General features: G+C 51.4%; 1 protein-coding gene across 2 annotated transcripts in view; it reads right to left on the bottom strand.

Annotated features, from left to right (window-relative positions):
• Positions 1 to 27,091, bottom strand: part of PARN (poly(A)-specific ribonuclease) — a 242,473-nt gene extending 215,382 nt beyond the window's left edge. For both annotated transcript variants that reach the window (XM_075319112.1, XM_075319113.1), the window contains exons 1-2: positions 26,945 to 27,091; positions 16,524 to 16,601 (exon numbers count right to left, since the gene is read on the bottom strand). In XM_075319112.1, coding sequence (XP_075175227.1) covers positions 16,524 to 16,601; positions 26,945 to 27,086 — 220 coding nt within the window. In that variant the 5' untranslated portion in view covers positions 27,087 to 27,091. The remainder of the gene's footprint in view (positions 1 to 16,523; positions 16,602 to 26,944) is intronic.
• Between the last annotated feature and the right edge of the window lie 614 nt (positions 27,092 to 27,705).

Here is a 27,705-nt window from a genome sequence, read left to right as displayed (position 1 = left end):
TCAAATGGACACCAATTGCATAATTATAACGCATAATAATTGGTGGCTTGATAATCAAAATTATGGATATTATCGGCCTCTGTAATTTGGTTAATGTCCCTCCTGGTGACTCCCTGTTTTCCACTTTGTTTGAATATGTTATATTTTTTCACAATAAAATTATACTTTATTAAACATCTATGGTGTAATCGCATTAATTGTCCCTAGGGCAGGATTCCCTCGGGCACTTTGTTTGGCTAGTTCAGGCTATAATTTTGGCTGGACGAGGCGACCGCTGCTCGTCAAGCTCACGATGAGCGATGGCATTTGCTATGCCACAAATCTTACTCCAGAAGGAAATAGAGTAAGGGCGGCGTTACACGCTACGATATATCGTGCGATATGTCGTCGGGGGTCAAGGAATTTGTGACGCACATCCGGCATCGTTAGAGATATCGTACCGTGTGACACCTCCGAACGACTGAACGAGCAAAAATACTCACCTTATTGTTGCTCGTTGACACGTCATTCATTTCCATAATGTCGTTCCTCCTTCTGTGCGCCGGTTGTCCGTCATTCCCGTGGCAGCACACATCGCTACGTGTGACACCCCGGGAATGACAAACAACAACTTACCTGCGTCCCGCCGGCAATGAGGAAGGAAGAAGGTGGGCAGGATGTTACGTCCCGCTCATCTCCGCCCCTCCGCTTCTATTGGGCGGCCGCTGTCTGACGTCGCTGTGACGCCGAACGTCCCTCCCCCTTCAGGAAGAGGATGTTCGCCGCCCACAGCGACGTTGTTAGGGAGGTAAGTACGTGTGATGTGGGTTTAACGACTTTGTGCGACACGGGCAATAAATTGCCCGTGGCGCACAAGCGACAGAACGGGTGCGATCACACGATATATCGTCTCGTGTAACGTCGCCCTAAGATTTGTCAAGAGGCAAACACCACTTGTCCATCGCTCCTGAAACATGAAAAGGCGTATGCCTCTCCACGAATGTCTACAGCACATCACCTCATCAATACCGGTCTGAATAACACCGGTCGTGAGGAACTGGGCCCTTTGTAGGGGAAAAACAGCTCTTCACTTCTTTGAAGCAATTCCAGAAGGCAACATCTCCAAACTATGCCTTGTGCAATCAAAAAGCAGCCAAGAACACTTCAAGAAGAAGAAAAAAAAACAGAAAAAAAAAAAAAAATATATGACACCTGCCCATTAATGCTGCCATCCACTAATATTCAAATGGTCATAATTCACCATTAAATTATACAGGGCATGTGCCCATCCCCCTGGAATCTGCAAAGGAAGTTTTTATTTTCATTTTTTCCTCCCAAGATCCATACTTTTTTTTTATTTTTCTGTTCATCTTGCCATAGGAGGACTTGCTTTTAGCGGGACGAGTTGTACTTTTGAAACAAACCATTAGTTTTACCATATAGTGTACTGGAAAACAGCAAAAAAAATTCCAAATGTGGTGAAATTGCAATTGCACGATTGTTTTGGGGATATTTCATTCACTGTGTTCCCTATATGATAAAACTGAGGTGTCGGTGTGATGCCTGAGGTCGGTGCGAGTTTGTAGATACCAACTACGTATACTTTTATCTAAGGGGTTAAAAAAAAAAAAAAAAAAAAAAAAAAAAACAAATTTGTCCAAAAAGAGAATTTGCGCTTTTGTTGCTATTTGCCGAGACCTGTAACGTCCTCATTTTTGGGATCTGGGGCTTAGTGATGGCTTATGTTTTGCGTCTTGAGCTTTAAATTATAAAGTGTCCAGACCATGGGTGTTTAGCTTCTGCCTCCGGAGGACACACAAAGTACTACACTTAAAAGTGTAGCTCCTCCCTCTGAGCTTATACACCCCCTGGTAGCCAGTCCCAGCCAGTTTAGTGCAAAAGCTGAAGGAGAATAGCCACCCACAAGAAGAACAGAGTAAGAACCGGAACAACCGGAGACTCTGTCCACGACAACAGCCGGTGATAACACACGGAACAAGAAAATTGGCAACAGGGAGGGAGCTGGGTCTCCCAATACGGAACTATAAGAAAACGAATTTACGATAAGTAACAAAATTCTCTTTTTCTTTATCGTTCCTTTGGGAGACCCAGACCATGGGACGTTCCAAAGCTGTCCCTGGGTGGGAATAAACAGAAAAAACTAAGAAGTAGGCGGAGCCTAACTTCACAAGTGGGCGACAGCCGCCTGAAGGATGTGTCTGCCCAAGCTCGCATCTGCCGAAGCATGAGCATGCGCTTGGTAGTGCTTCGAAAAGGTATGCAGGCTAGTCCAAGTGGCAGCCTGACAGACTTGTTGAGCCGCAGCCTGGTGCCTAAAAGCCCAAGAGGCACCGACAGCTCTGGTCGAGTGTGCTTTGATCCCCGGCGGGGGAGGCACCTGAGTACTCTGGTAGGCGTCCGAAATGGTCGATCTAATCCAACGGGCCAAGGTCGGCTTAGAAGCAGAGAGACCCTTGCGCCGCCCTGTGGTTAGCACAAAAAGAGAGGTGCACCGCCTAAGCGCAGCGGTGCAAGACACATAGATCCGGAGAGCACGCACCAGATCTAGAGTATGCAGCGCTTTCAAGGAAATGAAGGGAATTTTGTTTACTTACCGTAAATTCCTTTTCTTCTAGCTCCTATTGGGAGACCCAGACAATTGGGTGTATAGCTACTGCCTCCGGAGGCCACACAAAGTATTACACTTTAAAAAGTGTAACCCCTCCCCTCTGCCTATACACCCTCCCGTGCATCACGGGCTCCTCAGTTTTGGTGCCAAAGCAGGAAGGAGGAACTTATAAATTGGTCTAAGGTAAATTCAAACCGAAGGATGTTCGGAGAACTGAAACCATGAACCAAAAGAACCCTTCAACATGAACAACATGTGTACACAAAAGAACAACAGCCCGAAGGGAACAGGGGCGGGTGCTGGGTCTCCCAATAGGAGCTAGAAGAAAAGGAATTTACGGTAAGTAAACAAAATTCCCTTCTTTGTCGCTCCATTGGGAGACCCAGACAATTGGGATGTCCAAAAGCAGTCCCTGGGTGGGTAAAAGAATACCTCGATAAAAAGAGCCGAAAAAACGGCCCTCTCTTACAGGTGAGCAACCGCCTCCTGAAGGACTCGCCTACCTAGGCTGGCATCTGCCACAGCATAGGCATGAACCTGATAGTGTTTCGTGAAAGTGTGCAAACTCGACCAGGTAGTGCTGCCACACCTGCTGAGCCGTAGCCTGGTGACGCAATGCCCAGGATGCCCCTGCGGCTCTGGAAGAATGGGCTTTCAGCTCCAAAGGAATCGGGAGCCCAGAAAAACGGTAGGCTTCAAGGATCAGTTCCTTGATCCACCGAACCAAGGTTGACTTGGAAGCCTGCGACCCCTTACTCTGGCCAGTGACACGGACAAAGAGCGCATCAGAACGGCGCGGGGGCGTAGTGTGCGAAAAGAAGAGCCGGAGTGCTCTCCCGAGATCTAACAAGTGCCATCCTTTTCACAACTGTGAACTGGATGAGAGCCAAAGAAGGTAAGGAGATATCCTGATTGAGAAGAAAAGGGGGATACCACCTTAAGAAGGCATTCCGGGACCGGACGCAGAACCACCTCATGCTGGCGAAACACCAGGAAGGGGGCTTTGCATGACAGCGCTGCTAGCTCAGACACTCTCCGAAGTGATGTGCCTGCCACTAGGAAGACCACCTTCTGCGAAAGGCGTGATAGAGATAACTCTAAGAACGCTAAGAGCCAGGACTCAATGGCCACCCAGTCAGGTTGAAGACCGCAGAATTCAGATGGAAAATGGCCCTTGGGACAGCAAGTCTGGTCGGTCCGGGAGTGCCCACGGTCGACCCACCGTGAGGTGCCACAGATCCAGGTATCACGACCTCCTCGGCCAGTCTGGAGCGACGAGGATGGCGCGGCGTCAGTCGGACCCGATCTTGAGTATCACCCTGGGCAGCAGCGCCAGAGGAGGAAATACATAAGGCAGTCGAAATTGCGACCAGTCCTGGACTGATGCGTCCGCCGCCAGCGCTCTGTGCTGGTGGTTGATGTACGCGACCGCCGTGGCGTCGTCCGACTGTATCCGGATCTGCCTGCCGTCCAGCCACCGCTGGAACGACTTTAGGGCTAGCTACACTGCCCTTATCTCCAGAACATTGACAGAGTCCTCCCTTCAGATCAGAGTCCAGGTTCCCTGAGCCCTGTGGTGGCGGAAGACCGCTGTCCACCCTGACAGACTCTCGTCCGTAGTGACCATAGCCCAGGATGGGAGCAGGAAGGATTTTTCTTTTGACCAAGAAGTGGGAAGAAGCCACCCCTGAGGAGAGGCTTTGTCTGCCAGTGAAAGAGAGACGTTCCTGTCTAGGGACGTCGTCCTCCTGTCCCATTTGCGGAGAATGTGCCATTGGAGTGGACGCAGATGAAACTGCGCAAAGGGAACTGCCTCCATTGCTGCCACCATCTTCCCTGGGAAGCGCGTGAGGCGCCTCAAGGGGTGAGACTGGGCCCGAAGGAGAAAGTGCACCCCTGTCTGCAGCGAACTCTGTTTGTCCAGCGGTAGCTTCACTATCTCTGAGGGAGAATGAAACTCCATCCCGAGGAAAGTCAGTGATTGGGTCGGTGTCAATTTTTACTTTGGGAAATTGATGATCCACCCGAACCTCTGGAGAGTCTCCAGAGCAATGTTCAGGCTGTGTTGACATGCCACCCGGGAGGGTGCCTTGACTTACGAGATCGTCTAAGTAAGGGATCACCGAGTGTCCCTGAGAGTGTAGGACCGCCACCACGGATGCCATGACCTTGGTGAAGACCCGTGGGGCTGTCGCCAGGCCGAAAGGCAGTGCCACAAACTGAAGGTGTTCGTCCCCGATGGCGAAATGCAGGAAGCGTTGATGCTCTGGTGTAATCGGCACATGGAGATAAGCATCCCCGATGTCGATTGATGCTAGGAAGACTCCCTGGGACATCGAAGCGATTACTGAGCGGAGAGATTCCATCCGAAACCGTCTGGTTCTCACGTGTCTTGAGCAGAATGAGGCCCGGAACGGACCGGAATGATCCGTCCTTTTTTGGTACCCCAAACAAGTTGGAGTGAAGACCGCGACCACGTTCGTGAAGCGGAACGGGGATCACAACTCCATCTGCAGAAACGAGTCGGAGGACGAGAGCTGAGCTCTATCCTGTAACCGTGAGACGGAATGTCTCTCACCCATCGGTTTTTCATCCAATTGCTCGCCAAACAGACGGTCGCCAGAAAATGGCAAACCGGTTAAGAACTTCTTGGACGCAGAGTCTGCCTTCCATTCGCGTAGCCACATGTCCCTGCGGACTGCCACCGAATTGGCGGATGCTACCGCTGTACGGCTCGCAGAGTCCAGGACGGCGTTCATGGCGTAGGACGAAAAAACCGACGCCTGAGAAGTCAAAGACACATCCTGTGGGGCAGAGGTACTTGCGACCTCATTAGTCTCGGACAGACAAGCTGATAGCTTGGAATGCCCCCACGACTCCGAAGGCCGGAGCAAAAGACGCGCCTATGGCTTCATAGATGGATTTCATCATGAGCTCTATTTGCCTGTCAGTGGCATCCTTGAGCGATGAACCATCTGCCACTAATACTACGGATCTAACCGCCAGTCTGGAGACTGGAGGATCCACCTTGGGACACTGAGCCCAACCCTTAACTACGTCAGGGTGGAAAGGGTAACGTGTGTCATTAAGGCGCTTAGTAAAGCGCTTGTCCGTAAATGCTCTGTGCTTCTGGACAGCATCTCTGAAGTTAGAGTGATCGAAAAAAGCACTCCGGGTACGTTTGGGAAACCTAAACTGGTGTTTCTCCTACAGTGAAGCCGACTCCTCTATAGGTGGAGTTGGGGGAGAAGGACTAGCACCTGGTTGATGGACGTTATAAGGTCATTTACTATGGCGTCCCCTTCAGGTGTATCCAGATTGAGAGCAACGTCAGGATCAGAGCCCTGAGCTGCGACCTCCGCTTCATCCTCCAGAGAGTCCTCATGCTGAGACCCCGAACCGCGTGATGAAGTCGGGGAAGGTTCCCAGCAAGCCCGCTTAGCCTGTCTGAGGCTGCGGTCCGTGTCGGAGTTCTCACCGTGGGATCTGGGTGCCACCCCAGGAGCCCTTTGCTGTACCGACCGAGAGGGGCCTGGGGGCGATGAACTCACAGTGCCCTAGCCCTGTGTTACCGGTCTGGACTGCCAAGCTTCTAGTATCTTAGCCGACCATCTGTCCATAGACTGAGCCATGGAATGTGAAGCGACTCAGAGTTTCTCAGTCAAAAATGTAAACTCTGTCCCTTCCATCTGTGCAGTGGAAACCGGCGGTACCACCTGAGCCGAGGGTCCCACCAGTGCCGGAGGCTCCGGCTGAGTGAGTGCCACAGGGGCCGAGCATTGTCACAATGAGGGTAGGTGGAACCTGCAGGTAACATAGCCGCACAAGAGGTACAGGTTGCAAAATAAGCCTGTGCCTTGGCCCCCTTGCTTTCTGCGGACGACATGCTGTTGTCTCCTCTTAGAGATATAGCCAAAAGCAAATAATGCTGCCGAATAGTGAAAATGTATTATATATATATACACATACACATATATACACACACACACACACACACACACACACACACACACACACTTCTGTACCCAAGGGGGGCCAGCACCTGACAACTGGTGTGGCATACCAACCGCCCCAAGCGGTGGTGCGTCCACCAGATTCCCTGCCTGGGACTCCCAGAGCTGCAGAGCTCATTCTGAAATCCTCCACCGGCAGAAGAGATTATAACAATGGCTGCCAGCGTTCTGAGGGGAGGAGGGAGCCATGGGAGTGCCTAATAAAGTGCGGGCATCTGGTGCCCCACAGTGCTCAGTGAGGGGGGAGGAGGATACCAAAGCATGCTCCAGCCCTCACTGCCGACGTCCAGTCGGCCGTCCCGCCCCTGACTGGCAGGCCCGGGGGCGGGAGTACATGGTACTAGGCCGCAAAAGCCGGGGACTAAAGTTAAAAGCGCGGCCGGCCAACAGGCGCGGTCGGCGCGGTAGTCCCGGCTCACAAACCACACAGCAGCCGCTGCGGCGTCTGTAACACCGACACTGCCTGCACCGTCCCTAAGGGGATACAGAGTACCTCATGGATGCAGGGCCCTGTCCCTGATGATATCCAGCCTCCTGTCCGTCAGATTCCCCCAGGGGCTGCGGAGGGAGCCCGGTCCCAGTGAACGGCGACCGGTTAGGATCCCACTTCTCCCAGAACTGCGGAGCTCGTTCTGAAATTCCCCCCCGGCAGCAGTGATTATAACAATGGCTGCCAGCGTTCTGAGGGGAGGATGGAGCCGTGGGCGTGCCTAATAAAGTGCGGGAAACTGGTGCCCCACAGTGCTCAGTGAGGGGGGAGGAGGATACCAAAGTATGCTCCAGCCCTCACTGCCGACGTCCAGTCGGCCGTCCCGCCCTTACCCCTGACTGGCAGGCCCGGGGGCGGGAGTATATGGTACTAGGCCGCAAAAGCCGGGGACTAAAGTTAAAAACGCGGCCGGCAAACAGGCGCGGTCGGCGCGGTAGTCCCGGTCTCACAAACCACACAGGAGCCGCTGCGACGTCTGCAACACAGGCGCTGCATGCCCCGTCCCTCAGGGGACACAGAGTACCTTATGGATGCAGGGCCCTGTCCCTGATGATATCCAGGCTCCTGTCCGTCAGATTCCCCCAGGGGCTGCGGATGGAGCTCGGTCCCAGTGAATGGTGACCGGTTAGGATCCCACTTCTCCCAGAACCTCTAAGGGATGGGGAAGGAAAACGGCATGTGGGCTCCAGCCTCTGTACCCGCAATGGGTACCTCAACCTTAACAGCACCGCCGACTTAGTGGGGTGAGAAGGGAGCATGCCGGGGGCCCTGTGGGGGGCCCTCTTTTCTTCCATCCGATATAATCAGCAGCTGCTGCTGACTAAAATGTGGAGCTTGTGTGCATGTGTGCCTCCTTCAACACAAAGCTAAAAACTGAGGAGCCCGTGATGCACGGGAGGGTGTATAGGCAGAGGGGAGGGGTTACACTTTTTAAAGTGTAATACTTTGTGTGGCCTCCGGAGGCAGTAGCTATACACCCAATTGTCTGGGTCTCCCAATGGAGCGACAAAGAAATCCTGGTTAAGGTGGAAGGGAGAGACCACCTTAGGAAGAAAGTCCGGGGTCGGACGGAGAACTACCTAGTCTTGGTGAAAAACCAAAAAAGATGACTCAGAGGAGAGCGCAGCCAAATCAGAGACTCTCCTGAGAGAAGTTATGGCAACTAGAAAGGCCACCTTTTGAGAAAGACGATACAAAGAAACCTCCCTAAGGGGCTCGAAAGGGGGTTTCTGCAATACCGTGAGGACCAAGTTAAGGTCCCAGGGATCCAAGGGCCGCCGATAAGGCGGAATGATGTGAGACCCACCTTGCATGAAGGTGCGGACCTGAGCCAGCCGGGCGAGACGCCGCTGGAACAGCACTGATAGAGCTGAGACTTGTCCCTTGAGAGAGTTGAGGGACAGTCCTAGCTGTAGACCGGACTGTAAAAAAGACAGAAGGGTCGGCAACGAGAATGGCCAAGGAGAATGGCCGGAAGAGCGACACCAGGACAGGAAAATTTTCCAACTCCTGTGATAGATCTTGACGGAGGAAGACTTACGGGCCCGAGTCATAGTGGAGATGACTTCAGGAGGAATACCAGAAGCCGTCAAAATCCAGGACTCAAGAGCCACGCCGTCAAATTTGAGTGCCGCAGAATTCGGGCGGAAAAACAGACCTTGCGAGAGCAGGTCTGGACGGTCCGGAAGATGCCACGGCATCTCCACGGACAGTTGGAGCAGGTCCGAATACCAAGCTCGCCTGGGCCAGTCCGGTGCAATGAGGATAACTCGACAGCCCTCCATTCTGATCTTGCGCAGGACTCTGGGCAAGAGAACTAGAGGGGGAAACACGTAGGACAGACGAAACTGGGACCAGTCTTGAACCAGAGCGTCCGCGGCGAAGGCCTGAGGATCGTGGGAGCGAGCCACGTAAACCGGAACCTTGTTGTTGTGACGGGATGCCATTAGGTCCACGTCCGGAGTGCCCCACTTGCGGCAGATTGACTGAAACACTGCCGGGTGCAGGGACCTCTCGCCACCGTCCACGGATTGACGGCTGAGATAATCTGCCTCCCAGTTTTCCACGCCTGGGATGTGGACTGCGGATATGGTGGACTTGGAGTCCTCCGCCCATTGAAGAATGAGTTGGACCTCCAACATTGCCAGGCGGCTGCGTGTCCCGCCTTGGTGATTGATGTAGGCAACCGCTGTCGCGTTGTCTGACTGGACTCGAATGTGCCTGCCCGCCAACAGGTGGTGAAAGGCTAGGAGAGCTAGAAGCACAGCTCTGGTTTCCAGCACATTGATTGAAAGGGCTGACTTGGACAGAGTCCAAATGCCCTGTGCTCTGTGGTGGAGATGTACCGCTCCCCAGCCGGATAGACTGGCATCCGTGGTGAAAATCACCCAGGACGGGGCCAGGAAGGAGCGCCCTTGGGACAGGGAGAGGGGTCGAAGCCACCACTGAAGAGAGCTCCTGGTCCGTGGCGACAGAGCCACTAACCTCTGTAAGGAGGAAGGCCGCTTGTCCCAATAGCGGAGAATGTCCAGCTGCAGAGGACGCAGATGGAACTGGGCAAAGGGAACCGCCTCCATGGAGGCCACCATTTGACCCAGCACCTACATCAGGCGCCTGAGGGAATAACGGCGGGGCCTCAGGAGAGAGAGCGCACCGCTTGCCGGAGAGACTGCTGTTTGATTAAGGGCAACTTCACAAGTGCCGGCAAAGTCTCGAACTGCGTCCCTAGGTACGTGAGACTCTGGGTCGGAGTCAGAGTGGATTTGGGAAGATTGACAATCCACCCGAATTGGGCTAGGGTGGCGAGAGTGAGCGAAACACTCCGCTGACAGTCTGCGCTGGATGTACCCTTGACCAGAAGGTCGTCCAGATAAGGAAGCACTGCTAACCCCTGGAGGTGCAGGACCGCAATCACTGCCGCCATGACCTTGGTGAATACCCGAGGGGCCGTGGCTAACCCGAAGGGGAGAGCCACGAATTGGAAATGATCCTCTCCTATCGCAAAACGTAACAAACGCTGATGTGACACTGCGATTGGCACATGTAGATAGGCATCTCTGATGTCGATGGACGCCAGGAACTCCCCTTGGGTCATAGAGGCAATGACTGATCGCAGAGACTCCATGCGAAAATGCCGCACCCGGACATGCTTGTTGAGAAGCTTGAGATCCAGGATGGGCCGGAAGGTACCGTCCTTTTTTGGAACTAGGAAGAGATTTGAGTAAAAACCTCTGAACCGTTCCTGAGCGGGAACTGGGACAATCACTCCGTTTGCCTGCAAGGACGCCACGGCCTGCGAGAAGGTGGCGGCCTTGGAGCAGGGGGGAGTTGAGAGAAAAAATCTCTTTGGAGGGCTGGAAGAGAATTCTATCCTGTAGCCGTGAGATATGATGTCTCTCACCCACTGATCGGAGACTTGCTTTAACCAAGCGTCGCCAAAGTGGGAGAGCCTGCCACCGACTAAGGACGTGGCTGGAGCGGGCCGAAAGTGATGAGGAAGCTGCCGTAGTGGCAGAACCTCCTGTGGTCTTCTGCGGACGCGCTTTTGGGCGCCAGTTGGATTTCTGATCCTTGGCTGAGTTAGCGGAGGCGGAAGGCTTAGAGGATGACCAGTTGGAGGAACGAAAGGAACGAAACCTCGATTGATTCCTACCCTGGGCGGGTTTCCTAGTCTTGGTTTGTGGCATGGAAGTCCTCTTCCCGCCAGGCTTCTTTAATGATTTCATCCAGCTGTTCACCAAACTGCCGTGAACCAGCAAAAGGGAGCCCAGCAAGAAACTTCTTGGAAGAAGCATCTGCCTTCCACTCTCGAAGCCACAAAATCCTGCGGATAACAAGAGAATTAGCTGAAGCCACCGCAGTGCGGTGAGCAGCCTCTAGCATGGCAGACATGGCATAGGATGAAAAAGCTGAAGCCTGAGAGGTTAAGGTAACCATCTCAGGCATAGATTCCTTGGTGAGGGAATGCATCTCCTCCAGAGAAGCAGAGATGGCTTTGAGAGCCCACACTGCTGCAAAAGTCGGGGAAAACGCGGCCCCCGCAGCTTCATACACAGATTTGGCCAGAAGGTCAATCTGACGGTCAGTGGAATCCTTAAGTGAGGTGCCGTCAGCCACCGACACAACGGTCCGGGCTGCTAGCCTAGACACCGGAGGGTCTACCTTTGGGGAGTGAGACCACTCCTTGACCACCTCAGGTGGAAATGGAAACCGGTCATCAGAACCACGCTTTGGAAAGCGTTTGTCAGGGCAGGTCCTGGGTTTGGTCACAGCGGTCTGAAAACTGGAGTGGTTAAAGAACACACTCTTCACTCTCTTAGGCGAGGTAAACTGATGCTTTTCTGCCAAAGAGAGTTGCTCCTCTGACACTGGCGGATTGAGATCCAGCACAGAATTAATAGAAGCAATCAAATCACTAAGATCTGAGTCACCCTCAGAGAAATCGATGGGATACATAGCCTCCGAGCCCCCAGTGAGGGCATCCTCCTCATCTTGAGAGTCAGCTCTTGAGACAGAGCCGTGGGATGGGGAGGGGGAGGAAACCCTGCGCCTTCTCTTAGAAGGACGGGGTCTGGGATCAGATGATGAATCCTCCGTGAGCTCCGATGGACGGAGGTCAGAGGATAGGAGTCCTCTGTCAAGAGTATTAGAGGCACCCTGTGAGGGAGGCTGATGCATATTCATCAAAGTCCTGGACAAAAGTCCCATGGACTCAGCAAATGACTGGGATATGGACCTAGAAAAGGACTCTACCCAGGCCGGGGGTTCAGTCACAGGTGCAGCAGCAGCCTGAGAGACCACTCGGGGTGAAACTCCAGGCTGTGGCACCGCCAAGTTAGAGCAGACATCACAATGTGGATAGGTGCTCGGCTCAGGCAGCAGGAGCTTACATGCAGTGCATGCAGAATCAAGCTTTGGAGCCTTGCTCCTTGTGTGAGACATGCTGCTGGAGTGGGGGCTTTGCAGAGAATGAACCCCAGGGAGAATATACAGAGGTCCACAACCGGAGACCGGCTGTGGCTTACCAGACCGCTGAGCGCGGTGTTGTGTGCCCTCCAGATCCCGAAGCCCGGTCTCCCAGTCGCAGCACTTCAGCAGAGATGCAGAATGCAGGATGTCCCAGAGCAGAGTGAACTCTGCCTGAGAAATGACTAGGGGGCGTTCCTATAAAAGAGCGGGAACTGGAGGGCTATAGAGACCTGCAGGGAAGGAGGGACGCCCCAGCAGTGGGGAGTGTCCCTCCCCTGTGTAGAACGGCCGCCGGAAGGAGCCGAACCTGTCCCCCTGCATAAGTGACATGCGAGGGCAGGAAAATGAAACTAGGCCTCCGGCGAAGCCGGGGCCTAAATTTAAGCGGCGAGGCCGACAAGCAGGCACCATTGGCGCGGTTCTCAGGCAAAAGCTAGAGAATCCGCCGGAAAAGTTAAAACAAATCACATACAGCATACTCTCCCCTTACAATAAAGAACCGGCACCCCCAACATAAACGTCTCAGGTACTTAGCTACTGAGACGCAGGGCCATGTCCCTGGGGATGAGTGCTCCGGTCCAACAGAATCCTCAAGGGGCTGTGGATGGAGACCGGACTCCTGCCAGGCATGGAGACCGTGCTGGCTCCCACTTCAAGCCAGAGCCCAAAAGGGATGGTGAAGGAGAGCGGCATGTAAGGCTGCAGCCTTGTAAATCAACCTTAACAACACCACTGACACAGTGGGGTGAGAAGGGACATGCCGGGAGTCCAGACATGGACCCGCTTTTCTTCAAACTCTTTCCAAAAGTCAAACAAATCAGATGAGAATGCATGTGTGGATGTATGCCTCCTGACACAAAGCAATAAACTGGCTAGGACTGGCTACCAGGGGGTGTATAAGCTCAGAGGGAGGAGCTACACTTTTAAGTGTAGTACTTTGTGTGTCCTCCGGAGGCAGAAGCTAAACACCCATGGTCTGGGTCTCCCAAAGGAACGATAAAGAAAGAATTTTTGCGGCGACAAAAAAAAAAAGAAAAAACAAACAAACAATTTTGTAGTTTGGAATTTTTTTTCTTATCACACTGTGTACCGATCAGATTATTTGATTTTATATTTTATAAAATCGGGAATATGCGGCAAAAGGTGTATATTTTTTATTTAACAGTTGATTTTAACTTTTAGCTATATTTTTTCATATTTTTAAAAAACATTTTTCTTAACTAGTCCCCCTAGGGGACTTTATCACTGCCCAATCCAATCGCTTGTGCATTTCTGCTGATCAGAGCAGCATCAAACTGATCAGCAGAAATGCTCCTTTCCTGTGAGTGGCGGCGCTCTATCGGCTCTCAAAGGAAGTTCATCATGTTAGCACCAGGAGTTGTCAGCTGACCCTGCTCTACCAAGGCAACACATTGGCGCCCCGCGACACAAAATGGGGCCGCCAATGGCCGGGACGAACAGCTCGATCCCCGCCGCGGCCATTTAAATTGTGTTGTCAGTATTTGTAATCACGATTTAAAGGTAACCTGTCACCACTTTTTTGGTGTATAAGCTGCGGCCGCCACCACCACCGGGCTCTTTTATACAGCATTCTAACATGCTGTATATAAGAGCCCAGGCCGCTGTGTACAACATAAACACTTTATAATAATTACCTAATGGTCGCTCGGTTGGCCAGATGGGCGTCTCCGTTCTCCGATGCCACCTCTTTCGGCCATCTTTGTCCTCTTTCTGAAGCCTGTGTGCATGACGCGGCTACGTCATACAAACTCGCCGATCCTGTGCAGGCGCACTACAATACTCTGATCTGCCCTGCTAAGGACCTGAATGCCGGAGAGTGTGGATGACGTCGGACGCGTCATGCACCGCAGCTAGAGAAGAAGGAGGACGAAGATGGCCGAAAGAGGCGGCGCTGGCACCGGAGACGCTCATCTGGCCAACCAAGCGATCATTAGGTGAGTATTATAAAGTGGTTTTTATGTTATACCCCCGGCCTGGGTTCTTATATACAGCATGTTAGAATGCTGTATATAAGAGCCCGGTGGTGGTGGCCACAGCTTATAAGCCAAAAAAGTGGTGACAGGTTCCCTTTAAGGGGTTAACAGGTGTAGGCGAATTTATGATCCACCTACACCTGTTTGCGTAGCACAGATGTTTGGGGATTACCGCGGGCTCGTCGCCAGAGACCGTAGTAACCACAGGGACACAACGAATGACATACTAGTACGTCGTTGGTCATGAAGGGGTTTTAAAAATGCCTCTGATTACATGGGATGGGTAGTCACTCCACTGGAGAATATCCTATACTCATCCCCTACCATAAAAAAACGAAGGAATTCAATATACATCTATTTATATGGGACAAGTGTTCATCCCACTAATCTGTGCACGTTCCTTATTCATTCCATGTCTAGGATGCATGAAAAACGATCATACCTTTTTAACTTAAGTGATATGTAATGATCTGATCTTTTTAGTATATCCAAAAATTACAAACTTACATTTAAAAAAAAAAGAAGAAGAGGAGGTCTCCTCCGTTATATCCCTTTAGCTGCAACTATTCCCACAAGACAAGAATGAATGACGCAGAAGTGAAAATCCAGTGAGTTGTACTGATAAGATGATCATCCACTTTTTTTTTTTTTACATATTCTACAAATGACCAAAAATTGCAGCTATAAATTATTGTATTTGTTCTTTTCAAAAGCATAAACATCAAAAGAGAACCAACTACTCCGGTTTTTTTGCCCTATAAACTAGAGCCAGTGCCATAATGTTCCTGGGATGCTGATTAAAATGATCCTTTAGCTGAAAAATCTAAGGCTTAATAGCAGAGTAATCTTTGTCCAAACCTTCCAAAATGATGTAATGTGTGCGGTGGCTTGAGCATCAGGGCAGGACTGTGGTTCGGGTCCTCTGTGATGATTCCTCCTCCTGCCTTGCCTCCTTTTCTTTATTTAAATTTCGCGCCTCCGCATCCTTCAATAAAAAGGTGCTGGAATCAGCTCATGTGCATACCACTCTCTCTGGTGCAATTTTACTGAGGACATTGTGGAGTGGCAGCGCATGCGCAGATTGAATTTTTTTTTTCCATCAGCGCGTGCACCGCCACTCCATAGTGTCTTCAGTAAAATAAAGGCAGAGATCACAGTACGTGCATGAGCTGATTACGACGCCATTTTATTGAAGACAATGTAACAATAACAATGTCCACGTGCTGCCAAACAGCAGTAATGGCGGCGGCGGCAAATTTAAATAGAGAAAAGGAGACAAGGCAGAAGGAGGAATAATAGCGGACCCAACCCACAAAGTCCCACCCCAATGCTCGAGCCTGCGCACAAATTACAGTGGAACCTCCGTTTACGAGTAACTTGGTGTGCGAGTATTTCTCTATATGAGCAAAGCTTGCTGTAAATTTGTAACTCAGTTTATGAGCATGCTTTGCTGTACGAGCAAATACTCACCGCACACACTTCCGGTTCCGTACTTTCACCGCGCTCTGACCCGCTCTTGCAATCCACACACACACAAACACACACACAAACACACACACAAACACACACACAAACACACACACAAACACACACACAAACACACACACAAACAATGCTCAGCTTACCCTCTGTTCCATCGCCAGCCTCCCGGTTCTTGTAGTTTGTCGGTACAGGATGTTTATTGGGTAACCATCGCGACCGATGCCGGAGCTTCCACTGCCAGAGCGCTGATGTCAAAAGGCAGGAGCTGCTTGCTCCCAGTTGGCCAGCATGCTGCCTTTGAGAAGCGGCTGACAGCGGAAGCTCCGACATCGGTTGCGATGGTTACCCGATACACATCCTGTACCGGTGAAATACAAGAACCAGGAGTCTGGCGATGGAACAGAAGGTAAGGTGAGCATATGTGTGCGTGTTTGTGCATGTGTGGAATGACACAATAGGGGACCAGGATGGGACATTGAACAAGTTGTGGAACGAATTGTCTGAGCTTGCATTATTTCCTATGGGAAATCTTGCTTTGCTGAACGAGTAACTTGGTTTATAAGCACACTCCCAGAACGGATTGTTCTCGTTAAGCAAGGTTCCACTGTATGTCATTTTGAAAAGTTTGGCCAAAGACTTCTCTGCAATAAGGACTCTGATTTCTCAGCTAAAGATGTCATTTTAATCAGCCTCCTAGGGCCATTATGGCACTGCCTCTAGGTTATAGGGCAGAAACCTAGTGGTTGTTCCCTTTAAACAAAGCAAAGGAGGAGACATCCAATTAGATTCCGGACCTCTGCACACATTATGACTACACCGTTGTGCTATTACATTGCCAGGCGGCTGGAAATTAAATGTCCCAAATATCGCTCCACTCCATGACAGCTCGTGCTTCTCATGTGCAGTTATATAGTGTCTGACGTGTAAAAGTAGAATATTCCTGTGTATAAGCCGGAAACACACAGTACCTGAAAACTCTCCATCAATAGCCAAGAAGTCCGCCTCTGCAATAGCTTGACAAACTGCAGGTAAATGTTCTTTAAAATCTGAAGGAAAAAAAAAAACAACTTTAAAATAAATAATAAAATGTATTTAATAACCATATTACTTTATGTAAATCTGGTAAAGCAAAAAGAATATGACCGGTCCATATGCCGATGGCTGGATTGTGGCCACAATTCACAGCTGTGAAGGTAATATAATATATGGCGCTAATCTGGGGTAATATGGACACCGTCTGAACGAGGCTATATCCACATTACGGTCTGTGGTTTGCGGCTCAAACTCACAAAAATAGGTAGAAAGATGCAAAAAAAAAATTAAAAATGTAAAAAAAAAAAATCAATAAATCAATAAAATACTGTGTGAACATAGCCTGAGGCCCCCTTTACACAACCGTGAAAATCACGCACGTGTTTCACGGACGTGTCAAAGGTGCGTTTTCCCCTCCGTGAGCCGTGTTTATGGCACTACGTGTGTTCTCTGTGTGTCATCTGTGATAACACACGGAGAACGAGAACTTTCTACTCACCTGTCCCTGGCGTCGCTGTCCATGGTGCTGAACTTCGGTCTCCAGCCCTCCCGACTCCCCGCTGCTGCTGCTTCCGCCGCAGTGATGTGAATATTAAATGAGCAGCGGTCGGCAGCAAGTGACAGCAGCGGCAGAGACAGCAGAGCTGGAGAAGGTGAGTAAAGATTTATTTTTTTCTCTGACACGTGTGTTTCTCCGGTGCGTGTCACACAGGACCGCATCCACACTACATCCGTGTGCAGGCCGCGTGACACCCGTGCTGCCGGAGAAAAACGGACATGCATCCGTGTGGAGCACACGGACACACGTCTGCACCACACGGAGGCACGGGCCAATGGCTGCACACGTGCGTGCACATAAACCCATTGATTTTAATGGGTTTACGTATGCCTGTGTCTCCGGTACATGCAGGCACGGACATAGCACGTACCGGAGAAACGTGCGTGTGCAGGGGGCCTTAGGCTGAGAGAATCAGGTCAATGATGATAATGACACTACGATCAGAGTGTCAGCTTAGTGTGATCCGATTCTGTCGGATGAGACGGTCATAGCAAATTGTGAGAAGATGGAGAACTAAATTTCTCCACCTTCTCCATTGTGAATCTGCGGAAATCGGATGTCATCAGAATGCAGTCCAATGTTTTCCTCGCACCCATAGACTTCAATGGGTGAGTTATTCAATTTCAGACAAATAGCAGCATGCTGCAATCTTTTTTTTTTTCTACATTGACAGATTTGGTCATCGGCACTGCCCCATTAAATAACAAAGGTCCAAGTGTTATCAGATTCGAAAATAATATATAATATAAGAGAACTAGGGACCAGGACTACGTTTTCTCCTAGTTTTATCATTATAAATACTTCAGTTTTCGGATATAGGTCTATTTACATACACTTGATATGTCCTAACTTGTGTAATACACATTCTAATATATATATATATATATATATATATATATATATATATATATATATATATATATATATATATATATATATATATATATACATACATATATATTAAGATCAGATAGCACTCCATTTGTTCGGTGGTGTGAGCATGCCCTTGGGCCAAGTTCTCAAGATGAGTGCTTGGGGTGATTTGATGATGTTGGGTTTTCTTGCAGCATTTCAGGAACAATTCGCTACATTAAGTTACTTGATTTTTTTTTTTTCCTTTTTATTTTACATTCACTTTTATTCTTGTGGTTTTTGTCTCTTTGCTGTGTCACGTGTTAAGTAACGGCTTTGTTTTGATACTTCTGGGTATTTGGCCTTCACAAAACTCTATTCATACATTCAATGTGTGGATTACAGTGGGTACGAAAAGTATTCAGACTCCTATAAATTTTTCACTCTGTTTTATTACAGACATTTGGTAAATTCAAAAAAGTTCATTTTTTTCCTTAATGTACACTCTGCACCCCATATTAACAGAAAAAAAAAAAAAAAATAGAAATTTTTGCAAATTTATTAAACAAGAAAAACTGAAATATCACACGGTCATAAGTATTCAGCCCCTTTGCTCAGATACTCATATTTAAGTCACATGCTGTGCATTTCCTTGTGATCCTCCTTGAGATGGTTCTACTCCTTCATTGAGTCCAGCTGTATTTAATTAAACTGATCGGACTTGATTGGGATAGGCACACACCTGTCTATATAAGACCTCACAGATCACAGTGCATGTCAGACCAAACGAGAATCATGAGGTCAAAGGAACTGCCCAAGGAGCTCAGAGACAGAATTGTGGCAAGGCACAGATCTGGCCAAGGTTACAAATTATTTTTCATTATTCAAGGTGCCCAAGAGCACAGTGGCCTCCATAATCCTTAAATGTTAGAAGTTGGAGGGTGGAGGCTGCAGTGATAGTGGACTTTGTGGAACTTTCGCCCATCTCCCTGCTACATCTCTGGAGCTCAGCCACAGTGATCTTGGGGTTCTTGTTTACCTCTCTCTCACTAAGGCTCTTCTCCCACAATGGCTCAGCTTGGCAGAACGGCCAAGTCTAGGAAGAGTTCTGGTGGTCCCGAACTTCTTCCATTGTTTATGAAGGCCACTGTGCTCTTAAGAACCTTGGGTACTGCAAAAAAAAAAAATAATTTGTAACCTTGGCCAGATCTGTGCCTTGCCACATTTCTGTCTCTGAGCTCCTTGGGCAGTTCCTTTGACCTCATGATTCTCATTTGGTCTGACATGCACTGTGAGGTCTTATATAGACAGGTGTGTGCCTTTCCAAATGGCTGCAATGAAACAAAGAGTGAAAAATTTAAAGGGATCTGAATACTTTCCGTAACCACTGTATATGGGCTTTTAGTGCATTTAATTTTCTGCAACAGAAATGTGTTTTGCCTGCAGATTTTTTTCATGTAATTCAACTCAATGTGGAAAAAATCTGCACATAAAACTCAGGGAACCCACTAGAGATTGACATATTGTAAATTTAAATAAATAAAATAAAAATAAAAAAAAAAACACCACACACCACTGGTCAAAAGCACAGTGAGCAGGAGATTTCTATAAATCCCATCCACTTTGAGGAACTGCAAGGCGCTGAGGTTTTTGTGCAGCCTGAAGAACTCACCAAAACCTCATAAAGGCAACTTTAAGCACCACACAGTGTTTTCGGGGGGTAAGGTTCGGAGCTAGAGTGGGGCTTTAAATGTAAATCCCATGGCCCGCTCTTAGGCTATGTGCGCACTAGAAAAGTGATTTTTCTCAAGAAAATTTCTTGAGAAACTTCTGGGAGTTGAAGATTACCGCACCTGCGGTAAAAAAAACGCACCAAATCCGCGGGAAAAACGAATGCGTATTTGCCGCAGGTTGGTGCCTGCGTTTTTTTTATGCTGAACTGCAATAAATAATATAGATAATAGATATATAATCGATAGACAGACAATGGAAAGATGGAAAGATGGATAGATAGATAGATAGATAGATAGATAGATGAGAAACACCTATATAATGTCCCACCCCCCTGCATATTCTAAGCTGGCACCCTTTAGTGACTTTCATGTGGCACTAAAGGGTGCTTAGCCTTGTATTTAGCCAAAAAATAAATTTAAAAAAAAAAAACGACGTGAGGTCCCCCCCTATCTTTTGTAGCCAGCTAGGGTAAAGCAGATGGCTGCAGCCTGCAGACCACAAATGGCAGCTTCACCTTGGCTGGTAATCCAAAACAGAGGGCACCCCACGCTGTTATTTTACATTAAATAAATAATTTAAAAACAAAAAACGTGGGGGTCCCAGCCAATTGGATCACCAGCCAAGGTAAAGCGGACAGCTGGGGTCTGATATTCTCAGACTAGGGAGGTCCACTGTTATTGGACACTCCCCAGCCTAAAAATAGCAGGCTGCAGCCGACCCAGAAGTGGTGCATCAATTAGACGTGCCAATCCTGGCGCTTCGCCCCAACTCATCCCATTGCCCTGGTGCGGTGGCAAACGGGGTAATATATGGGGTTGATGCCAGATGTGTAATATCACCTGGCATCAAGCCCTGGGGTTAGTGATGTCATGGCGTCTATCAGATACCCGACATCACCAACCCAGTAAATAATAAATAAAAAAATAGACAACAAAAAAAGTTTTATTTGAAAAAAAACACTCCTCACATTCCCTCTTTCACCAATTTGACAAGAACAATCAAATCCGGATCCGGCGTAATCCATACCATAGTCACTGTCACAGTCAATGAAGACTAGAATGTTCCCCATTGGCTGGGAGAGCAATGCAGTGACCTGAGCGAACATCAATAGGTCATCCCCTGCAGTGACCTGGGCTGACGAGCGCTGCCATCAGGAGGTTAGATGAGATCATTACCTGCTGTGATGATCTCCTGACGTCAGCGCTGTCACTGCCTTCTAAGCCCGCCGCGTTCTCAGCAGTATCGCGAGATCCCGTGACGTCACCGCTAGTGACAGTCTCGGGCCGCCCGCGAGACAGGCATAGACGGCAGTGACAGCGGTGACATCCCCGCGGCTGCCAGCACTGCAGGGTGACAAGCTGCTGACACTGCGGGCAGACACTGACACGCTGCAGTGCAGGCAGCCGCGGGGCTGGAGCGGGACACAGACTGCACGGGCACCTGGAGGTCACACGGAAGTGCTTCTGTGCGGCATCCAGGGAGTGTGACGTGTGTTTACTCTGCTCCGCTTCCTCTTCCTGGCATAATGACATCACTTCCTGCAAAACCGCAGGCAGTGATGAACATTACCGCAGGTAAATCGCGGCTATACCGCACATCATTTGCTACCTGCGGTATACCCGCGGTATTTCGCGATTACATTACAGTGAATGGAGTGAAATACCGGGGGTATACCGCAGCTACCTGCGGAAAAGAAGTGACATGCTCATTTTCTCAAGACATTTTCTCAAGAAAATCTTCAGAAAGAATTTTCTTGAGAAAGAAAACGCAGTGTGCGCACAGCTATTTTTTTTCTCCATAGGTTTTGCTGGGAAATGTCTGCAGAAAGATCACAAGCATTTCTCAAGAAATTTCCGCAGGAAAACCGCGAGTAAAAACGCAGTGTGCGCACAGGGCCTTATACTCATCTGCCACAGTCTACATCCCTTCTCAGCGTCACCCCGGCCTCACTCTCAGCACTATCTTGTGACTGCAAGTTCTGATGGACGGAAGTCAGAAGTTACATCTCAAGCGCTCAATGCAAATCTATGAGAGCCAGAATAAGGCACGCATAGACTTGTATCGAGTTGTTACCTCTGACGCTCCATGAAACACGGGAACAGCCTGCAATTCACAAATCACAGGAGACAGACGGAGCTTCGCTGTAATAAGATGAAGATGCCAGAAGGTGAGTATATCACAGGGGTCAGGGGGCTTAGATTTAAGGCACAACTCCAGCGGTGAAGAAAAAAATAAAAACAGGCTGAAGTGGTGTAATTAAATCAGACTTGGTTCAGATAGGAATGTCTCATATCTCGTTACGTCCTGTTTGACCCCATTACCTTCCCCCTCAGAAACGAATTTCAAAAAGCGACCAAGAATTAAATTTGACAAAGGAGGGGAGATTTTACTGGTTTTTTTGTATTTCATAAATTAGTTAAATTCGTAAAGATATGGGGATACTGGGTCAAAACCCCTGATAAGCATGAACTGCTATACTCACCTGTCCCCGGCGCTGCTGCTTCGAGGTCCAGTGAATATTCATGGACATAATGAGCGGGCCCAGAAGCAAGTGACCAAAGACAGCAGCATTGGAGATAGGCGAGTATAGAAAATAACTATTTCATAGACACGTGTTTTCTCCGATACATGTCACACTGATCACATCCATACGACATCAATGCTGCAGGAGAAAACCAGACATGTCGAAGCATTGAGCACACAGACACACCTGTACTCCCCACAGACCATGTAAAAACACGGACATGTGCGCAGACTGAGTTTAGTGGGTCTACGTGTGTCATTGTCTCTGGTATGTGTGAAAACTGACATCACACATACCGGAAACGATGGATGAAGGAGGGCTAAGTGACATATCGCTGGAATCAGGGTCTCTGTCTCGACATTACGCTGTTCTGAGATGGGGGGGTGTTTACGTTTTATGCTGCAATTTAAACTATAACAAACAAGTTCAAGAAGAATGAGCGGTTTCTTTTAACTGCTTCACGGTTTCCAAACCCCAACACCAGGATTTGTCACCTAATCTGAGAGCAGCATACCGTAGAGACAGACACACTGATTCTATTGATGAGTCACTTACTAGGCTGCTTGCTGTAGCTTTGACAAAAATCACTGTTTAATCAGCAGGAGATCATCATTAGAGGAGTACTAAACCTGCTGCCTGATAGTCAAGCATATTAATGTGTTATGTATACCCCCACCACTGACTGGCAGCTTTCTGTCTATGTAGTATATGGGCTGAAAGCTGCTCATCTGTGGTGTGGGTGGGGTTATAGAGCTGTACATTCAAACAACTGCTAGATCTGCAGCAGAGAAAACACTGATTTTATCAAAACAACAGCAAACAGCTTAGTAAGTGACACATCACTGGAATCAGGGTGTCTGTTTCTCCATTATGCTGTTCTCAGATGGGGGAGCAAACACCTGGTGATAGAGAAGACTTTATGAGACTTTAAAGGGACCTTCCGACCCACATTGTGCTCATATACCACAAAGAAGAAATATTAGATAGTTAGGTTAGGCTACTTTAACACATCCGGCTGTAGCAGTGCGGCACAATCCGGCACTCTGCTGAAAAAACGAAAGGTTTGTTTTGCCGCTGGTCTAGTTTTTTCCCAGCATTGACGCCGCATTGTGCCGCATGGGCTTCCGTTCCGTCCGGTTTTTGCCGCATGCGGCAGATTTAGTCGATGCCGCGGCCGGATGGAACGTTCCCTGGCACGTTTTTTGCTCCGGCAAAAAAAACGCATTGCGCTGCATCCGGCCGCTGCGGCGCATTTTTCAATGCATGCCTATGGACGCCGGATGCGGCGCGATGCGGGAAAAAAAAAAAAAAAAAAAAAACACATCCAGCCACCGCATGTGGTTTCTTCCACTGCGCATGCTCAGTAGCGTGCCGCAACCGGAAAAAACAGACGGGCCGCATGTAAAATCTTATGCAAAGGATGTGGTGTTTTCGCCGCATCCGTTGCATAGGTTTCACAGCCGGATTGAGCTGCAATGCAAAAACCGGTTGTGTGAAAGTAGCCTAACCCAGGGGGAGGAGAACAAAAAGGGGGTGGATCATGTAATGGTTGCATGTGCTTCTGCATTGTGTATAGAGGGAGCTTTACCGGACATGATCAGTATGTGACTAAGGCTCTCCGAACATCTGTAAGGCTTATACACCTGGTGGAGGCCAATAAAGGGGCTCTCTTTCCATTATGGAAGCCTATGGTCGATACATGGAGTGCGGTGCTCATGGGAGGACACTCAACAGCTCCAATGGGAAGCTCGGGCAGAAAGACCTCCACATATCAGCAGAGGAGCCCTCAGCTCATACCTGCACCGGTCCTAAGCGCCACACTTACCACTGATTATCCTCAGTGCAGAGGACACAATGGCAGCTACAGATGCACAAGCCTGCAGGTGTCCGGCAATGTCACTGATAGGACACGGCCACCAGCGCACGACCGGATCTGCCACTGAGCTGTGAACCACAGGGACTTGCTAAAAAAACGGCAATCAATGAATTCACTGAAGGCAAAGTATATGTACTAAGAATGCCACTGGCAGAAGAAATGGCAGCCGCATCACAGGGGGCATCTGCACGCACTCACCGCCGCGTCACAGGGGGCATCCGCACGCACTCACCGCCGCGTCACAGGGGGCATCTGCACGCACTCACCGCCGCATCACAGGGGGCATCCGCACGCACTCACCGCCGCGTCACAGGGGGCATCCGCACGCACTCACCGCCGCGTCACAGGGGGCATCTGCACGCACTCACCGCCGCATCACAGGGGGCATCCGCACGCACACACCGCCGCGTCACAGGGGGCATCCGCACGCACACACCGCCCCGTCACAGGGGGAATCCGCACGCACACACACACCGCCCCGTCACAGGGGGCACCCAGGCTCCGCCGCATCACAGGGGGCATCCGCACGCACACACTGCCGCGTGTCAGGGGGAATCCGCACGCACACACCGCCGCGTCACAGGGGGCACCCAGGCTCCGCCGCTTCAAAGGGGGCATCCGCACGCACTCACCGCCGCATCACAGGGGGCATCCGCACGCACACACCGCCGCGTCACAGGGGGCATCCGCACGCACACACCGCCCCGTCACAGGGGGAATCCGCACGCACACACCGCCCCGTCACAGGGGGAATCCGCACGCACACACACACCGCCCCGTCACAGGGGGCACCCAGGCTCCGCCGCATCACAGGGGGCATCCGCACGCACACACTGCCGCGTGTCAGGGGGAATCCGCACGCACACACCGCCGCGTCACAGGGGGCACCCAGGCTCCGCCGCTTCAAAGGGGGCATCCGCACGCACTCACCGCCGCATCACAGGGGGCATCCGCACGCACACACCGCCGCGTCACAGGGGGCATCCGCACGCACACACCGTCGCGTCACAGGGGGCACCCAGGCTCCGCCGCATCACAGGGGGCATCCGCACGCACACACTGCCGCGTGACAGGGGGAATCTGCACGCACACACCGCCGCGTCACAGGGGGCATCCGCACGCACACACCGCCCCGTCACAGGGGGCACCCAGGCTCCGCCGCATCACAGGGGGCATCCGCACACACACACTGCCGCGTGTCAGGGGGAATCCGCACGCACACACCGCCGCGTCACAGGGGGCACCCAGGCTCCGCCGCTTCAAAGGGGGCATCCGCACGCACTCACCGCCGCATCACAGGGGGCATCCGCACGCACTCACCGCCGCGTCACAGGGGGCACCCAGGCTCCGCCGCATCACAGGGGGCATCCGCACGCACACACCGCCGCGTCACAGGGGGCACCCAGGCTCCGCCGCTTCACAGGGGGCATCCGCACGCACCCACCACCGCGTCACAGGGGGCAGCCAGGCTCCGCCGCTTCACAGGGGGCATCCGCACGCACCCACCGCCGCGTCACAGGAGGCAGCCAGGCTCCGCCGCTTCACAGGGGGCATCCGCACGCACCCACCGCCGCGTCACAAGGGGGCATCCGCACGCACCCACCGCCGCGTCACAAGGGGGCACCCAGGCTCCGCCGCTTCACAGGGGCATCCGCACGCACCCACCGCTGCGTCACAAGGGGGCACCCAGGCTCCGCCACGTCACAAGGGGGCACCCAGGCTCCGCCACGTCACAAGGGGGCACCCAGGCTCCGCCGCGTCACAAGGGGGCACCCAGGCTCCGCCGCGTCACAAGGGGGCATCCGCACGCACCCACCGCCGCATCACAGGGGGGCACCCAGGCTCCGTCGCATCACAGGGGAGCACCCAGGCTCCGCCGCATCACAGGGGGGCACCCAGGCTCCGCCGCATCACAGGGGGGCACCCAGGCTCCGCCGCATCACAGGGGGGCACCCAGCCTCCGCCGCATCACAGGGGGGCACCCAGCCTCCGCCGCATCACAGGGGGGCACCCAGCCTCCGCCGCATCACAGGGGGGCACCCAGCCTCCGCCGCATCACAGGGGGGCACCCAGCCTCCGCCGCATCACAGGGGGGCACCCAGGCTCCGCCGCATCACAGGGGGGCACCCAGGCTCCGTCGCATCACAAGGGGGCACCCAGGCTCCGTCGCATCACAAGGGGGCACCCAGGCTCCGTCGTATCACAAGGGGGCACCCAGGCTCCGTCGCATCACAAGGGGGCACCCAGGCTCCGCCGCATCACAAGGGGGCACCCAGGCTCCGCCGCATCACAAGGGGGCACCCAGGCTCCGCCGCATCACAAGGGGGCACCCAGGCTCCGCCGCATCACAAGGGGGCACCCAGGCTCCGCCGCATCACAAGGGGGCACCCAGGCTCCGCCGCATCACAAGGGGGCACCCAGGCTCCGCCGCATCACAAGGGGGCACCCAGGCTCCGCCGCATCACAAGGGGGCACCCAGGCTCCGCCGCATCACAAGGGGGCACCCAGGCTCCGCCGCATCACAAGGGGGCACCCAGGCTCCGCCGCATCACAAGGGGGCACCCACACATTATGTAATGGTCACAACAGCGCTATGGGGGGTGCACACTACCCACACATACACTAATATACACACACGGGGGCACACACTATGGGGACTGGGAGCACACACTAATTACCCCCATTCACAATGGGGGAGCACTGACAGCACGCACAGCTGTGAGCGGCTCGCTCAGGCACACAGTGACACCAGCTCCGCCATGCTGGCCGCTCCCGGTGTCAGGGCGACATGACGCACACGTAGATCACTCACTGCGCCAGGTGATTTCCATGCTTGAGGACCGTGCAGCAGAGTCACAGCGCAGCCCAGGAGGCCATGTAACTCCGCCCCCAGGGTAACACTTCCGGATCTCACAGAGCCCGGTCCTACACTGACCATCTTGGAATCCTAGCATGCCCCGCCTGCTTGAAGGGCGTGGCTTGAATGGACCAGCCAATCAGAATGCGGAGACATAATCTCTCGGTTTATTAGACGTCAATGTCAGCGACATCTGGTGGATCCTCAATGTTAGCGGCCGAGCGATATACAGGAGGCGTATAACAGCCCGTACTGCTACATAGCGATATACATGAGGCGTATAACAACCCGTACTGCTACATAGCGATATACAGGAGGCGTATAACAACCCGTACTGCTACATAGCGATATACAGGAGGCGTATAACAGCCCGTACTGCTACATAGCGATATACAGGAGGCGTATAACAGCCCGTACTGCTACATAGCGATATACAGGAGGCGTATAACAGCCCGTACTGCTACATAGCGATATACAGGAGGCGTATAACAGCCCGTACTGCTACATAGCGATATACAGGAGGCGTATAACAACCCGTACTGCTACATAGCGATATACAGGAGGCGTATAACAACCCGTACTGCTACATAGCGATATACAGGAGGCGTATAACAACCCGTACTGCTACCTAGCGATATACAGGAGGCGTATAACAACCCGTACTGCTACATAGCGATATACAGGAGGCGTATAACAGCCCGTACTGCTACATAGCG

This window comes from Anomaloglossus baeobatrachus, chromosome 7 (genome assembly GCF_048569485.1).
Source record: "Anomaloglossus baeobatrachus isolate aAnoBae1 chromosome 7, aAnoBae1.hap1, whole genome shotgun sequence".
Classification (NCBI taxonomy): Eukaryota; Metazoa; Chordata; class Amphibia; order Anura; family Aromobatidae; genus Anomaloglossus; species Anomaloglossus baeobatrachus.
The sequence above is the reverse complement of the archived record's forward strand: the minus strand, read 5'-3'. Positions and strand labels throughout refer to the sequence as shown.